At 38.5% G+C, this 18,993-nt stretch overlaps 2 protein-coding genes across 2 annotated transcripts in view; one reads left to right on the forward strand and one right to left on the reverse strand.

The window, feature by feature from the left end:
- Window positions 1–18,993, reverse strand: part of LOC129000579 (uncharacterized) — a 225,482-nt gene that overhangs the window by 17,921 nt on the left and 188,568 nt on the right. The gene's annotated exons all lie outside the window — the stretch shown is intronic.
- Window positions 1,578–18,993, forward strand: part of LOC128999322 (uncharacterized) — a 29,171-nt gene continuing 11,755 nt past the window's right edge. The window contains exon 1 of the mRNA XM_054425750.1: window positions 1,578–1,709. Within this exon, the coding sequence (XP_054281725.1) occupies window positions 1,646–1,709 (64 nt within the window). The 5' untranslated portion in view covers window positions 1,578–1,645. The remainder of the gene's footprint in view (window positions 1,710–18,993) is intronic.

Raw genomic sequence — 18,993 nt, forward strand, 5'->3', positions numbered from 1 at the left:
GTAACGGACAGATATCCGTGTCGCGAAACTCCACGCGGTGTTCCTAATTATGACGAAGAACGGATTAGAATTGCCCCTCGTTGCGGGATGTCCCGGAGCGTGCACGGAACGTAGAGGTAGAAGTGAGATTTTTCTCACCAAAATTTTGGATTCGGTTTCCAAATTTTCCAAAAGTAATGTGGAAAGGTTTATAAACATAAACTATTAGTAAACATAGCAAATATGAAGAAACTGTTGCATGCCTATAGTTTTCTTCACGATTGAAATCTGTGGGTCTTCGACTGTGGTTTATACTTATCGTGTGTATCTATACAAATCAGAAGAAAAAGTATTAAAATAGTAATACCGGAGTGCTTGTTGGAATTTAATTCACCTTATTATCATTACAATGAGACAAGGTCAAAATTCTGTGCATTTTTTGCACAGTACGAGTCAAGGGTGAGTTAAGAATGTACCGTAGTGAGTTGTTTTTCAAGTTTTGTAAGTAAAGTGAAAAATGACTTTCTGTTTCTTCTATCATTTAGATGGCTTGCCTCCTTAGTACAGATGGCGAAGTCACTCTAGGGGGTTTCGATAGGAGGTAGGGTCAACTCCATAGCTGCCCCAAACTCCTATAACTTCTAGGTGGGTCAGATTTTTCTGACACACGCTCCCAAATAGCAAAAAGGTTAGTTAAGAATGATTTCATTAGAAATATGTAGAATGTAGGTACTGTATTCTGATTGAATACTCGTATTCTAATTGTTTTTGATATTATCATAACAAACCTGACCTCATGACCCAACTTGCATTTTAGTGAACTGGAGACAGTTATCAGATTTTAACCAGGGAGATTTTAACCAGGGAATCCTTTGGTCTTCAATATACTGGGTAGGGCCTACCTTGTGATGATGACAATGTAAGCACACTATCAAAAGCGCTTGCTCAAGCATAGCCTCAGTAAAAGCGGCTGGTTGAACGGACACAGACTCATCGAATATCATTGTCATCACCAAGATAAATACGAGGATGTGAAGGGTACTCCTGACGAAAGTCAAGGGGTCAAAGGTCTACCTCGGATGGACCAGCACAGGTTGGATCAATATGAAATTTTAAGAAGGCTTTTACACTCACTTTCAGTAAGCCAAGTAAACGTTTAACATAATGTAAATAATAATTCCTGTTTTACATCTACGCAAGTAAAAAATAAATCAGCCGGTACAGATATTTACCATCAAGAAAGGTAATTCTCAAATTCTTGCCCTTTAGAAAGTTGGAAAGAACCACCAAACCCCTTCTATCAACTGCCATGAGACGACAACCCCCAGCGACCAAAAACCTTCAACTCGCCAGGGACCATCTGAACAGTGAACAGTCGTGCAAATTGACAATCAACGAGGAAATTAGGATGAAGATGAGTGCCTAATGACGAACAACCAGCCAACGAACAAGAACAAGCCAGGCCTACCAACTACCAGAATGTAAACACTGCCAACCTAGCCGCACAAAAACTCAGTCGTGCTGCCCCATATCCTCTCTAGGTGTAAACAAAGCGGTATGAATGGAGGGAGTGAAGGCCCCATTGATACCGTAGGTTGGTAGACCTGGTCGGTTCGGTTCAGTCGTTCAGTACAGTCCTACAGTCAGTGAGTCAGTACTCCAGTAGATGGCCGGAGTTGGTAGTGGTAACACTGGTACGTCTGCCGTGACAGCTACTCAGTACACATCTGGTAAGTAACACCTCTTAGATTACATACCTAAGCTAGTTATCTAGCATTTAACCAATTGTTTTTAGTTTTTACAGAAATAAATTTATTAATGAAATAGTTGGATCTAATTGTAATGAATCGAATCTTAGTTTGGTGGTTCAGTTCTCAATTTGTAATTATTTGGTAGTTTGAGTGATATTTAGACCCCTTAGTGGATGTATAAGTTAGCTAAATAGTTTAAAATGTACTATTCTTATAGTTGTTCCAGGGTGCGTGTTTTAAGCATATGAGTGAAGGTAACACCAAACTCAATTCCTTGGCCAGGGCCATAAGCCCGCCATATATAACAAAACAATAATCACAGACAGCTGGGTCCAGTTTCAAATCATCAAAAAACTTTAAAAATTTTTAAAGGAGTTCTTTGCTTAGAATTAAAGATAAATTGCTTGTTCTCGGAGACGAACAGGTAACGATTCAGATTTATGGATCTGATTTTGTTACAGTATCAGTTATCTTCATTATATTTTAATAAATAAAATACTATACATTGGTTCTTTCGGATAAGTTTGGAAAACGTTTTAAGTATCTAACTAAGCATAACGAACGCTATTGACACCGATGAAACTATCCATGAAAATGTTTCAAACGTTAAAGCACTCCTGTTTAATGGCATCACAGGCACTTGGTTTGACGGTTATCTTATCTTAAATACCTGTTATCATACCTACAGAAAGTTTAAGAATATGTAGTCTATTAGATATTTTCCAATAATTATTTAGTGTTTAGTTTATCAAGCTCGTTGGAAAATGCAATGACATTGAACCTCCAATAACTATTTTTCCGAAAATGATCAAAGGATTGACTAAATACTTCTCGCCCATTAATAATCATTCCAAATTAAAATCTACTTTTACATAAATATTCGGCGGAAATAATGTCGTTTTTGATACCCTATAATGTTTTAATTTTGTTTATCCTCACAAAAGTAAGTGTAATCGAACGCTTGTGTTCGTATTTCTACGTCAAAAGCGCCTTTTGATAATGACGTAAGTTCTTCCTATCCCCTTAGTTGATCATTATAATGCTTTGATAGAAAACACCCAATAATAAATTTGCTTTTTGATAAAAGTATAGCATCCTCTTGCTACACATAAAGCGGTGTTACAACGGATCTACTGTTTATAGTCTTTTAACGATTATTTGTGTCGTAAGCACCTTAAAGAATACGTTTTGATATAACTCAAATCCCTTGCAAATTGGGCAATAGTGCTGGAATACAATGCAGCCAGGCAATCTTGGCCATGAGTAGGAACAATAGTTTTGGCTTCTTTATGTTTTCATATTACCACCACAACCACCGTTTATTATAATCGTTGACCTGGATACTATTAGTAAATTTATTTTTCTATTGTGATACCGTATTTAAATTCCATTTTGATGTGTGTTAATACGTTTTCACTGATGTCAAATAAATAGGTTGTGTACATTTTATACACCAAAAAATTACCCGGGTAGGTGGTACACTTAAACCTACCCTGAAGTGGTATAAACCTTTAAATAGGCCTACTACAGGGCAGCCAGCATTTCATTTGTTCATATTTTTATTTCGAAACAAGTTTCGAGTATACTCGAAATAGCAAGAACTAAATAAGAAAAAGCATGACGCTACACCGGACACGCAAGTACCTTAAAATTCACTTAAGCTGATTCATAAAACGGAATGTTTATTTATACAAAAAAGTGGATAGAATAGACACATTGTTTCTTAACAGACATTAGAAAATAATTTCGTCCCTGCACGCTTTTTCTAATGTAATGTTGACAAACATAACTTCACCAGTCTTCAACAGCTGATCACCCAAAGAGAGAGAGAGAGAAATAGTAATGGCCATGACCAATGTCAGACCTTGTGATTGTTTCTATCAAACTCTGACATTAGATTCGCTACTTTTCACTTTCCAACGGGAACGACAAAACGAGTAAAAGTGAAACCATTTTGTGCTATTGTATTGTGATAGCTCTTTGTTGTGGTAAACCTGTACTTGTTAGCAAGAAACATCGAGAGAACAAGTTTTACATCAACGCTCGTTTAAAGTTTTCACTAATGGCGACAAAGTGGATATAAAATTATCTGAAATTATATTGGCCGTGTGACGTATCTTTTTTTACTGACATCAGTTGAACGTCGGAGTGATAAGCAGCGTTTGGATTGGGTGTTATTCTTTTTTGACGTTGCATGAAAAGGGAGTTTTATGAAAATAGTATGTACGAGTTGACGCTCGAATGATATGAATATTAAGAGCATTTATTTGTTTGATTTTTGAATTGTGGGATAGAGCACTAATACAGAAATACTACTGATTGTTTTAGCTTAGTAAGCAAATATTTTCAAAAATTAAATTTACGAGGTAACGATGTTGAAAAGTACCACTTTGTGATAGTATTAAACCTTTACGTTTACGCTCTTTCCAATATTTGGGGAAAAATAATGGAAACCACCGAAGTACTTTATGATGAATTAAACTAATTAAAATCTATGTTTTGTCAGATTTTCCAGTTTTTTTTATAGGTAATGTGATTTGAAAGTAATAATCCCTCAGATATTGTTTGGACTATGATGTATGCGATACTAGAACTACGATTTTAAAGACTTTAACAGAAGGTATTAGTGGTGCCGAGGATATCTAGTAAACACGCACTCACACAAACACATTTCACTACACATTAGTACACTAGTAGTAGGTATGTGTCAGCGGTCGTCGGTTCTGGATCGAATGAAGTAGTAGTATCGAATGAAGTAGTAGTATCGGATGAAGTAGTAGTATCGAATGAAGTAGTAGTATCGGATGAAGTAGTAGTATCGAATGAAGTAGTAGGTATGTGTCATCGGTCGTCGGTTCTGGATCGAATGAAGTAGTAGTATCGAATGAAGTAGTAGGTATGTGTCTGCGGTCGTCGGTTCTGGATCGAATGAAGTAGTAGTATCGAATGAAGTAGTAGGTATGTGTCAGCGGTCGTCGGTTCTGGATCGAATGAATCAACGGCCAAGCCGATTTTGGTCCATATCATGCCGGATTGTTATTTGTTGGTGTGCAACAGTGACACATTTCTGGGAAACAATATTTATGTCCGTTAATCGTTAATGCCTTATGAGGAAATTAGGACGATTACTCGTTTGTACGGTACCTCATATTGCATTTAGAAAATGAGAAGTACACTAGTCCAGGTTTGTCTAGGTCAGGGCATTGTTCACATTTAATAGTGTATAACCTAAAAATAAAGTTGCCCGGGGTGAAACCGATCTGATCAATTTTTACTGAAAAGCATAGTTTGAACCCCTTTTTAACACCAATTAATAATGTGGCATAATGTCAAAAACTGTTTATTTGGAATCCACAAAAAATAATATACAATAGTATGCTTGCTCTTTACCAAAACCACTGAAAGAGTTCCGCCTGTTGAGGGACTATGTGCTTACAGTCTGTGGTAGCCTATAGACATTCTTTAATTCAAAATTGTTGTATACAGATATTTTTAATTGTGTAAAACAATGAAACTCGTTAGCACTTAAAGTCTCGTATAGAGCTTGTCTAATGATGTAATTGGACATAATTTATGATTTATACTGAGTCTTCATGCTTACTCATCCAGCCCTGAACAGGCAATAACATCAGCGTGGCCTTCAATCGTCGAGTACCGCATAGTATCATGTATTAATTTTGACATTAGAGTTGCTTACGGAACTATGAACAGTTTAGTAAAATAAGATTGGATTTTTTAATGCTCAAAACGCTAATGCTCTCTGCGAACTCAGTGATGTAGGCCAATAGGTCGTGACATGAATTAAACATAAAGCAATACCGAATGATTTATTACTGCCAATAGACTATTCATTGAAATTTTCACACAAAAAACGACCAATTAATACTTTTCTCTTTGGCAGAATTGTGATCGATTAATCTTTATTATCACAAAATTCATGCTGGACTATTAAATATAGATGAATATATGTTTCTTCGGTTCGTATATGTATTTTTTTAGAATCTCAATACTTGCTTTAACAGAACAATTGATCATATATTAAATTAAACTTTACACCTTTTTAGTGCTTTAAGAAATTCTACGAGAGTCGTTAACACTATTTACGCGAGTTGCGTACACTACTTTACCTACGACAGTGTTTTAATTACTAAAAAATCACTACTCATAACTTCTAAGAGAGGTTATGTTTTTGTTTATAATCTCTCATTGCCACTGACAGTAATGCAACGAAACAATGTACCAAACACCAATTGTACCACTCAACAATTAAATTGGCCTGAACAGCTGATAAAAGTTCAAATCATTACAATTTTACTTCTTCTCTCTCAATCCTTGAACCTCATTGGTACGTTACCCGTGTTGTTATCAGTAAAACTATGCTGTTATGAAAGTAAACAATGCTGTTATGTGAAACTTATCAATTCTAAGAACTGAACTGAACCGGCTACTTTAAAAAACTGTCGTAGGTAAAAAAATATCAATACTATATTCATTTAGGGAGCAAAGCTAGGTTAAGAGGAACCTCTGTATATCACTTTTTTAATAATTGATAAATATGTCTAAAAGATCTACATGTAATATATCACCGATAATTCCTTTAAAAATGCGTTTAATGTTTGAACCATTTATTTGTTGACCCTTGCAAAGATTAACTTGGATGGTAAATCAATGTACTACATAAATAATGTGATAATACATAGGCTAATGTTTGTATCAAAGATTACATTCCACCTGGAACGAACGATTGATCTGAAACGGTGAGAGGATTGCACTGCAATCATATACAAAAAAATAGGCATATCCTTCATCGTGTAACAAAATACATAAAAAATAACAGTCTAGCTTGCGACATATGGAATTCAGCACTTAAACACTGTTGTAGTCGCCATTTGCGGCGATCTACCATTTGTACTGCCGGACGCATTTACAGCCCAATATAATCGGCGCTTTGTAACGGGACAATGATTGGCTATAAATCGGCCATTGGCTATTGAACGAATATTGGCTATCAGATATCAGGCGGTAACTTATCTGAATCTAGGTACAAGGCGATGGTTCAGGCTTGGTTCCCACTGAAATAATTTTGTAATTTTAAAATTATATTTTGTTTGAATATTTAAAACAAAATTTTCTTCAAAATATTTAAAACGAGTTATTTATTTGTAAGGACAAATGTCGAACAGTGTGGTATCTGGTCACCGGGCAACGCTTGGAGGAAAAGTATAATTGATTGTATTAACGTTAAACGCCAAAAGTCTTAAAAGAATACTTTTATGATGTTAAAAACTCCTCTCAAAATAACATTTTTAGTTTTGAAACCAATTCTACTACAAAAGTAGGTTTATATTTTCAATATTTAAAGTAAAAAATTCCAACACTGGCATCTCCATTTTGTTGCCAAACTTTATCAGTTTCAAAAGTTAGTAACCATATTACCACTGACCGATTCGCGTCATTAACTGCTTACAGGTAATAGCGCCATCAATGTCACTGCATCCGTAACCTGTTACATTAACTAACGATACGATTCCCATCTCGTTACACCCAAACAACGGTAATATCGCAACACTGGTCGTGGTCACGTTGACCTCAGAGGAGAAAATATCATGGTCTGTATAAAATAAAACATTCGATGGTATTATTTTACCAACAATGGAGATTTCCGCCTTCATCTAATATTCGTAATGTATTCCAAGATTGAATCATATTAAAAAAACAGTTTATACATCTCTAGGGTAATTGGTAAAAAAAAAAACAACCAAAGAACTGCTTCAATTCTAATGAGCTTAGACAGTCGCTAGAAGTTAATGCGAATGATGTCACATAACCTATTTCTTCGAAACCGGTTGGATCCCTAAAAGGAAAGATGGGACGGATTCAATCCCAATCACTGGAACTTGTTACATCATCTTACATGAGAACAAAACCAGTTTTATTCAATAACCTGTTCCATCCCAAAATTTGTAATGTTAAACCCGTTTCGCTAACCAGTGACAAGGCGGCGACAATCTGATTACATTTGGCTTGTCATGTATTCGTCAACTATACAAGCATTGCTTTGTTGGTACAAATCAACATCCCACTACATTGGTCACATGTAGCTGATATTTAATTAAATCCCACCCAGCTGAATGAGCCAATCACAGCGTGTGCTGATAAAATTCTAAAATTTATGAAAAACTTCTATTTTCTCGGCTTCACACGCATAGTTAGGCAAATACAGATAGTTGATGTACCATCAAAGATGCCACGATAACAGCTAGTTTGTCCTTTCAGCTTTGCTTTGTTTAAGTTTGCCTATTCCAAAAAAACAGTAATTGGTTTCTGCGCACTCAATTCAATTGAGGTTATTTTTATTCCAAAATTGGCAACAACTTTGACATGGGAATGGAATGTCTCCTATAAATAGTCAAGGATACAACTTAACAACATCAGAACTGCTCTGTGTAACCAGATTGAGATTACTTTAGTAACGACTACACATCGGAACTGCTTTTTGTAACTTGATTATTTTTGTCAAGATTACCTCGGGACCAATATTTGTTGCCAGAAAACTGTAGTTAGTTACTACTAACTACACCTTTGAGCTATTCTTTGTTGCTAGATAGCTTTAGCAACGATTTTACCTTGTAACTTTTCATTGTAACCAGATTCCTTTAGTAACGACTACACCTTGGAACTGCTTTTAGAACTTAATTACTTTTGTAAAGATAACCTCGGAACTGATCTTTGTTGCCCTATTGCCAGATTGTAGTTACAACTACGCCTCTGAACTATTATTTGTTGTCAGATAACTTTAGCAACGATTACACCTTGCAACTGTTAATTGTAACCAGATAACTTTAGTAACGACTACACCTCGGAACTGTTCTTTGTAACTATATTCCTTTAGCAACGATTACACCTTGGAACTGTTCTTTGTAACTATATTCCTTTAGTAACGGTTACACCTTGGAACTGCTCTTTGTAACTATCTTCCTTTAGTAACCGTTACACCTTGGAACTGTTCTTTGTAACCGGATTCCTCTCGTGTCATGTTCCTCGGCGGCCGCTGGCCATGGACCACCGTGCAGAGCAGACCACCGTGCTCGCTGTGTGAATCACTGCTGAGGACCCTTTACCGGTTGCTTGTGATGCCCGCGCGGCTGGTTACGGCCCAAACTCAAATTGCGCTCATCAAACGTTATGAGATAAACGATGGAAAAATAAACCGTCTTAAAGTGGAGCGATTATGTAGCGTTCATCTTTTGATGGCTCGACCCCGCAGAAACGGCCACAGTGGATCGAATGTAATCAGTAATGCCAATGTACATTTATTTAGATCCAACGTATTTGTGGCAATAGCAATGCGTGGATTTGATTGACTACGATGTTAGATAGAATGTGGACAATATACATAGTATTCATGTAATAAAATTGTCTGTTGGTTTAAAACAATCACACACGATCAATACATTTTGGAAAGTATTACAAGTCTTTACCTTTTTTACAGTAGGGTGAAATGAAACCCTAAGGGAATTTATTGATGAAAAATACCTACAATGTAACCCCTGATAGATTTTAATTTCACTTCAATTGGTCCAGTATTCTCAGCATGGCAACAATAATAATGTAGCCTACACATTTTTGAAGGGATAAGATCCCGTATTTTACTAGTTATAGCTTATCTATATATAAAGCCAAAAGTACCCATGAACTTTTGAGAAAACTACAAGTCACACCCCCATAAACCATATACTTAAAATGTTCGTCATGACGAGAAACCTTGCGCAAAATTATTCATTATTTCATAAATTGTCCTATACAACAGCTTATAAGCTTATAGCTTATGTTATATAATTGCTTTCCAAAGGGAACTTTCCATTAACCTAATGTTAAAAATACCTCAGCTGTTATTATTTGTTTGTATTACCATTACTGTATTCTGTTTTGTTTATTTCATCTTAACTTAACCAATCAATAGTTTTATTAATAACCAACGTTCATTAATTAATAACGTTCATGTAGTAAAACGGGGTGGAGGTGTGGGTAACAGCTAGTAGTAAAATACATGTGAATTCATCGTGTGCTTAATAAATAGTAAATAATCGTGTGTAAAATGCATTTGGGAATCAGTGATTTCCCTTTAATATCTTGAATATTTAAACATAGTACCGACAAAACGGATTGCTTTAAAAATGACCATGCTTCGAACAACTTTCTCATAAACCTTACACGATTAAAAAATGTATTTCTAATTCTTATTGAATAATATAAAGTATATTACTTGCTAAAGACGGTAACACCGTTTGCCCAAAGTAATTGGTAAAGTTGGGTCGGGAATCCCCGGTAATTCGCCGTCTCCAAAGTGAACTCACTCGGAATGTCAATTACTCGGCTAAGTAAGACCTCAAATTGGCATCCGTCAAAGAAAAGAGTTCAAAGAACTTGGAATGGTGTGCTGCAAACTTAATTCCTGCCATTAATTTTGACAAATAATTATATATAGGAAACATTTAAATTATTAGGTTGTAAAACGTTGACGAAGCTAAAATGTATAGTTTAAATAGTCAATCGCCATTGGAAAAAAGCTTCAACTTTTGAGATGCATTAACATTAACATTTATTGTTTTTTGATTAAATATATTGTAATTCCTCAGTACTATATTTTAGCCAATTTCAACAGTATAAGTGTGTAACTTGGGATTGACTGATTAAATCCTAGAATTGAGCAAAGTAATAAAAACCCCTAATTAATTAAATTAAATATTTGTTAAACAAATTTGTTCAGCACCAAATCGCCAATTTTTAACACAAGCTCTCAAGACTCTGTGCCATTTGTCAAGTAATGTTGTTCAAAGGTTTAATGGGGACATTTTCCATCACGATGGTAAAAAAAACAACGCACAACCTTTCGGGATCTGGAATCTGATCCCGTCCTCAGGTAAAGTAATCTCTCGCTACTCGCTGGTCAGCTGTTCTGTCAGCTGTTCTCGAGATCAGCTGGGCCAGTCTAACTGTTGTCCAGCTGTTGGCCTATCCTACATATGCCACAAATTGCTATCGACAATCTCCACTTTTATTGGCACTGATTTGCATTAGAAAGCTACCGCGCCTCCGGGTTAACCAGACGTTATTTGAATAGTAACATTTGAATAGTATAGAAGTAATGTATAATAGTAACATTGAGTCCTGGTACCTGTTCTATCCTTTCAAGATTGCTTGAAGACAACAAACTGCTAATATCAAAGAGAAAAATTATGAAGTTGGATTATACAGGGTGTCCCACGTAAGGTGTCTTAAATTGATTACGGAAAACGGCTTAACGTACAAGTATGAAATACATTATTTCCCGCTAAATTGACCCCAAGAAATTGCATAAAAATATTCTTAACTTTTTTCCGATACAGGATGTGCCAAAAACTGAGGGTTACTAGTTCGAATCTCGACATTTTCAAATGTAAACATATAATGTTTACATAATGTTGTATTATAATGTTATACATAATTTTAAAGGAATTTAACAGACAAACATTTTGGCGGAAAAACAGAGAGAATAAAAAAAAACTATTTTTAGCCTACAACTAGTAAAAAAAAAAAAAATCACCTGAGTCCTACGTACCAACTACATTATAAATTGTATTATAAATGAGAAGAAAATTGGGTAAGCTAGAGGGTCAGTAGGACGTTCAGATAAACTAGAGCACGCTCACGTCACGGTGTTATCCTGACTATATTACCTAACTACACAACCACCACGTCCTGAGTACAGTAGTGTCTCTGTAGCTGGGGGACTGAGAAAGCTAGAGGGTCAGTAGGACGTTCAGATAAACTAGAGCACACTCACGTCACGGTGTTCTCCTGACTATATTACCTCACTACACAACCACCACGTCCTGAGTACAGTAGTGTCTCTGTAGCTGGGGGACTGAGAAAGCTAGAGGGTCAGTAGGACGTTCAGATAAACTAGAGCACACTCACGTCACGGTGTTCTCCTGACTATATTACCTCACTACACAAACACCACGTCCTGAGTACAGCAGTGTCTCTGTAGCTGGGGGACTGAGAAAGCTAGAGGGTCAGTAGGACGTTCAGATAAACTAGAGCACACTCACGTCACGGTGTTCTCCTGACTATATTACCTAACTACACAACCACCACGTCCTGAGTACAGTAGTGTCTCTGTAGCTGGGGGACTGAGAAAGCTAGAGGGTCAGTAGGACGTTCAGATAAACTAGAGCACACTCACGTCACGGTGTTCTCCTGACTATATTAACTGACAACACAACCACCACGTCCTGAGTACAGCAGTGTCTCTGTAGCTGGGGGACTGAGAAAGCTAGAGGGCCAGTGGGACGTTCAGATAAACTAGAGCACGCTCACGTCACGGTGTTCTCCTGACTATATTACCTAACTACACAACCACCACGTCCTGAGTACAGTAGTGTCTCTGTAGCTGGGGGACTGAGAAAGCTAGAGGGTCAGTAGGACGTTCAGATAAACTAGAGCACACTCACGTCACGGTGTTATCCTGACTATACTACCTAACTACACAACCACCACGTCCTGAGTACAGTAGTGTCTCTGTAGCTGGGGGACTGAGAAAGCTAGAGGGTCAGTAGGACGTTCAGATAAACTAGAGCACGCTCACGTCACGGTGTTCTCCTGACTATATTACCTCACTACACAACCACCACGTCCTGAGTACAGTAGTGTCTCTGTAGCTGGGGGACTGAGAAAGCTAGAGGGTCAGTAGGACGTTCAGATAAACTAGAGCACACTCACGTTACGGTGTTCTCCTGACTATATTACCTCACTACACAACCACCACGTCCTGAGTACAGTAGTGTCTCTGTAGCTGGGGGACTGAGAAAGCTAGAGGGTCAGTGGGACGTTCAGATAAACTAGAGCACACTCACGTCACGGTGTTCTCCTGACTATATTACCTCACTACACAACCACCACGTCCTGAGTACAGTAGTGTCTCTGTAGCTGGGGGACTGAGAAAGCTAGAGGGTCAGTGGGACGTTCAGATAAACTAGAGCACACTCACGTCACGGTGTTCTCCTGACTATATTACCTCACTACACAACCACCACGTCCTAAGTACAGTAGTGTCTCTGTAGCTGGGGGACTGAGAAAGCTAGAGGGTCAGTAGGACGTTCAAATAAACTAGAGCACACTCGCGTCACGGTGTTCTCCTGACTATATTACCTCACTACACAACCACCACGTCCTGAGTACAGTAGTGTCTCTGTAGCTGGGGGACTGAGAAAGCTAGAGGGTCAGTAGGACGTTCAGATAAACTAGAGCACACTCACGTCACGGTGTTCTCCTGACTATATTACCTGACTACACAACCACCACGTCCTGAGTACAGTAGTGTCTCTGTAGCTGGGGGACTGAGAAAGCTAGAGGGTCAGTAGGACGTTCAGATAAACTAGAGCACACTCACGTCACGGTGTTCTCCTGACTATATTACCTGACTACACAATCACCACGTCCTGAGTACAGTAGTGTCTCTGTAGCTGGGGGACTGAGAAAGCTAGAGGGTCAGTAGGACGATCAGATAAACTAGAGCACACTCACGTCACGGTGTTCTCCTGACTATATTACCTGACAACACAACCACCACGTCCTGAGTACAGCAGTGTCTCTGTAGCTGGGGGACTGAGAAAGCTAGAGGGTCAGTGGGACGTTCAGATAAACTAGAGCACACTCACGTCACGGTGTTCTCCTGACTATATTACCTCACTACACAACCACCACGTCCTGAGTACAGTAGTGTCTCTGTAGCTGGGGGACTGAGAAAGCTAGAGGGTCAGTGGGACGTTCAGATAAACTAGAGCACGCTCACGTCACGGTGTTCTCCTGACTATATTACCTCACTACACAACCACCACGTCCTGAGTACAGTAGTGTCTCTGTAGCTGGGGGACTGAGAAAGCTAGAGGGTCAGTAGGACGTTCAGATAAACTAGAGCACACTCACGTCACGGTGTTCTCCTGACTATATACCTGACTACACAACCACCACGTCCTGAGTACAGTAGTGTCTCTGTAGCTGGGGGACTGAGAAAGCTAGAGGGTCAGTGGGACGTTCAGATAAAATAGAGCACACTCACGTCACGGTGTTCTCCTGACTATATTACCTCACTACACAACCACCACGTCCTGAGTACAGTAGTGTCTCTGTAGCTGGGGGACTGAGAAAGCTAGAGGGTCAGTAGGACGTTCAGATAAAATAGAGCACGCTCACGTCACGGTGTTCTCCTGACTATATTACCTCACTACACAACCATCACGTCCTGAGTACAGTAGTGTCTCTGTAGCTGGGGGACTGAGAAAGCTAGAGGGTCAGTGGGACGTTCAGATAAAATAGAGCACGCTCACGTCACGGTGTTCTCCTGACTATATTACCTCACTACACAACCACCACGTCCTGAGTACAGTAGTGTCTCTGTAGCTGGGGGCCTGAGAAAGCTAGAGGGTCAGTAGGACGATCAGATAAACTAGAGCACACTCACGTCACGGTGTTCTCCTGACTATATTACCTCACTACACAACCACCACGTCCTAAGTACAGTAGTGTCTCTGTAGCTGGGGGACTGAGAAAGCTAGAGGGTCAGTGGGACGTTCAGATAAAATAGAGCACGCTCACGTCACGGTGTTATCCTGACTATATTACCTCACTACACAACCACCACGTCCTGAGTACAGTAGTGTCTCTGTAGCTGGGGGACTGAGAAAGCTAGAGGGTCAGTGGGACGTTCAGATAAACTAGAGCACACTCACGTCACGGTGTTCTCCTGACTATATTACCTCACTACACAACCACCACGTCCTCAGTACAGTAGTGTCTCTGTAGCTGGGGGACTGAGAAAGCTAGAGGGTCAGTAGGACGATCAGATAAACTAGAGCACACTCACGTCACGGTGTTCTCCTGACTATATTACCTGACAACACAACCACCACGTCCTGAGTACAGTAGTGTCTCTGTAGCTGGGGGACTGAGAAAGCTAGAGGGTCAGTAGGACGATCAGATAAACTAGAGCACGCTCACGTCACGGTGTTCTCCTGACTATATTACCTAACTACACAACCACCACGTCCTGAGTACAGTAGTGTCTCTGTAGCTGGGGGACTGAGAAAGCTAGAGGGTCAGTAGGACGTTCAGATAAACTAGAGCACACTCACGTCACGGTGTTCTCCTGACTATATTACCTAACTACACAACCACCACGTCCTGAGTACAGTAGTGTCTCTGTAGCTGGGGGACTGAGAAAGCTAGAGGGTCAGTGGGACGTTCAGATAAACTAGAGCACACTCACGTCACGGTGTTCTCCTGACTATATTACCTCACTACACAACCACCACGTCCTGAGTACAGTAGTGTCTCTGTAGCTGGGGGACTGAGAAAGCTAGAGGGTCAGTAGGACGTTCAGATAAACTAGAGCACACTCACGTCACGGTGTTCTCCTGACTATATACCTGACTACACAACCACCACGTCCTGAGTACAGTAGTGTCTCTGTAGCTGGGGGACTGAGAAAGCTAGAGGGTCAGTGGGACGTTCAGATAAACTAGAGCACACTCACGTCACGGTGTTCTCCTGACTATATTACCTCACTACACAACCACCACGTCCTGAGTACAGTAGTGTCTCTGTAGCTGGGGGACTGAGAAAGCTAGAGGGTCAGTGGGACGTTCAGATAAAATAGAGCACGCTCACGTCACGGTGTTCTCCTGACTATATTACCTCACTACACAACCACCACGTCCTGAGTACAGTAGTGTCTCTGTAGCTGGGGGACTGAGAAAGCTAGAGGGTCAGTGGGACGTTCAGATAAAATAGAGCACGCTCACGTCACGGTGTTCTCCTGACTATATTACCTCACTACACAACCACCACGTCCTGAGTACAGTAGTGTCTCTGTAGCTGGGGGACTGAGAAAGCTAGAGGGTCAGTAGGACGTTCAGATAAAATAGAGCACGCTCACGTCACGGTGTTCTCCTGACTATATTACCTCACTACACAACCACCACGTCCTGAGTACAGTAGTGTCTCTGTAGCTGGGGGACTGAGAAAGCTAGAGGGTCAGTGGGACGTTCAGATAAAATAGAGCACGCTCACGTCACGGTGTTCTCCTGACTATATTACCTCACTACACAACCACCACGTCCTGAGTACAGTAGTGTCTCTGTAGCTGGGGGACTGAGAAAGCTAGAGGGTCAGTGGGACGTTCAGATATAATAGAGCACGCTCACGTCACGGTGTTCTCCTGACTATATTACCTCACTACACAACCACCACGTCCTGAGTACAGTAGTGTCTCTGTAGCTGGTGGACTGAGAATGCTAGAGGGCCAGTGGGACGTTCAGATAAACTAGAGCACACTCTGCCTGTCCTGAGGATTGCAAACCACGAAAATTTATCTAGGTTCACTTTTCTACGAAGATCTGCAATTTTGTAACGTTTCAAGCGATGGTAGGTGACACCTGGCGATGTAAAATAATAGCAACTTACTTAAGAATGGATTAACAGTGACAAAAAACTTTTCGTAATCGTATATGGCATCAGCACGAGTGTTTACAAACAATACAGACAGACAGACAACGGTAGCGGTAGTAGTGGTTACCGCAACCATAACAATGATGTTACCACACCTAGCAGTAGGAGCAACCATTGTTGCAACGGTTGCTGTGACCGAGTTGCTACATGTCTTGGCCAACGGATCTTGACGTGGTATTTAATGTCTGAGGTGTCGTTTATCATGTCGTACGGGATGTTTTCCGTTAATTCATCTCTGGTTGTAATACTTTCTGTTCACTCATCACCGTACATGTGGCGCAAGCGATACAGTATGGTATACAGTGTATTTAGATGCTTGTCTACATTGGATAGACCATGCCTCCAAAAGAAACACTAATTTTATTATTTTTCTAAGTTATTGTTCAGTATTATAGTTGTTTTTTTTTCTAAATGGGGTTATCAAAAGATTCTATGATTCCGCATTATGTTTTACCATTGACTTTATATTAACCGTATATTGACTGCTATACATATTGTGATATTTAGTCAACGTTTTCACCTAACTTAGTGCAGTCCCAAACTAATTAACCTAACTCAAGCCTAATGTAAGTGGGGGTGAATAGCATAAAAGGACTTCTTTAAGTCCTCATGAGTGCAACAATGTAAATAACTTCATTAACAATAAATTTGTAAGAAATATTACATGTACAAGATACGATTTTCTATTAACGCAAAAAAAAATATAATTGGATTCATCATGCTTTTGGTTCATTTATTGTTTTATGACTTTTGCTCCCCAGTCTTAGGGAGAGGACGATGTTGGTCAAATATAGAAATACTTTTAACAAACTATGGGTAAATAGCCATGATGAAAAAAACTAATAGCAAGGAGAGCTTCTATAATTACTCAATTTTTCAATAAATTGTGAAGCCGTAGTAGGGGTTTTATCGGTAATCTGGTACACAATTATACAATACGTAATATTCTTTCTACCACGATTGTTGCAAATGTCAACATGCGACATTCCCCATAAACATATGAAAATCAACTGGTTTATAATTTTCCAACTGACTAAAACTAGATTAATCATTTGATTATGTGATAACCAACATAATCTCACACACAATATATATATTAACAAAATTATAAATGTACACAGTGTTTTTTGATCAATTGTTTATGAACTCAGTGATCAACGACTGTATACAAAATGGTATGAGTGTCCATCCGCTCATCAATCTAGGCTGAGGTACGTTGAGTAGATCAATTAAAAGTTAACAGAGTGGAAACGATCGTCTCAGAGGGTTGAATAGAGAACGGTGGAGGGGGAAGAGATAACTCGTATCGTTGCTTCAGTAGTCCGATCAGCAATTGAAATACATCTAAACCCGGTAAAACGTCTTCAACAAATGAGTCAGTTTTAAGTTTATAAGTTTACATTTTATTCTTATAAATTTGAATATATGGGAAACATTTTTATGAACGCAGAATTAAAAAATTCTTATTTTGAATAGGAACTCAAGATAGTTAAAATTGGTGTGTAAGTATAATAATCCTAAGCGAATTTCCGTATAGATGTCTTGTTTCTATACACCATTTAACCTTTATGATTATTTGAGGTATTTTAGATGATAGGACTCAGTTTTTGTTGTCTTACACTGTTAAATAAATAAATACAATTACTAACATCTTATACCTATATTTTATAAGCTAAGTTTAACGAAAACCGATAGATAAAAACTGTATACATAATCAAAATAGATACAAAAACACGAGACTTTTAAAATACTTAATCGAGTTATCAATAATCAAATGAGAAAAGCCTACAGTATTTCGATTTTAAATCGCTTTACCATAAAATATATATTTTTAAATTGATAATTGCAATAGTTTCTAGCAACTTGCTATTGCAATGCTCTAAAAACATGTAATTTTAAAACAAACACTTCAATAGATGAACCCTGTTTTGGAGTAATAGACTGAAAAACTGTTTCCATTAGAAATATATTCGTTCTTGCTAAATTCAATGTTTAAGCCTGATAAACAGTATCTTAAAATTTAAAAATATCGTTGATAGATAAAGGCATATGTACAAAGCTTCAGATAAACATTACCTTCTTTCCCGGTTTGCCGAAGTACCTAGAATCGTGACATTACACAAGGTTAAATTGAAATTTGACCTTCTCAAATAAAAAAAAAAAAAAACTATGATCATGCAGTGAAGCAAAATGAGTGTCTGGTTTATTTATATGTGTCGTTTTACCAACAAAATAAAAATATCTACGGTTTGAAACGAAAAATTCTACGGCTGTCTAAAAAACTTTTCGCTCTAAGAGGAAAATGGGTAAAAGTTGCTAATTTCTCACCAAATGCGATGTTGTAGGGAGACCTAACTGATATCTGCCGATGAGAGGGAATAACTGGAACACGCAACAGATCTTGGAAAATGTTTACTAAAATAGCAAAAATTGAGATTACAACGCAAAAAGCACAAAAATACCATACAAAATGCAAACGTAGAGCTAAATGCAGAAATTACTAAAATACTGTAGATTAATGTAGTTGAATGAATTCATCTAAAAAGTTTTTAAAACTGGTTGATCCCCATATCTTCTACCAAATTTCTATTGTGAAAAATTGCAACTGCTCCGAAAAAAGTCTCTTTGATACAGTATACTAGGTCTTATGATTGAACAGACATTCTTAAATGAAAATACAGAGGGTGACCCCAAACTCTACCGAACTTTCCGT

This window comes from Macrosteles quadrilineatus, unplaced genomic scaffold (genome assembly GCF_028750875.1).
Source record: "Macrosteles quadrilineatus isolate MER2022 unplaced genomic scaffold, UCM_ALF_1.0 Scaffold_8__2_contigs__length_117827958, whole genome shotgun sequence".
Taxonomy (NCBI): domain Eukaryota; kingdom Metazoa; phylum Arthropoda; class Insecta; order Hemiptera; family Cicadellidae; genus Macrosteles; species Macrosteles quadrilineatus.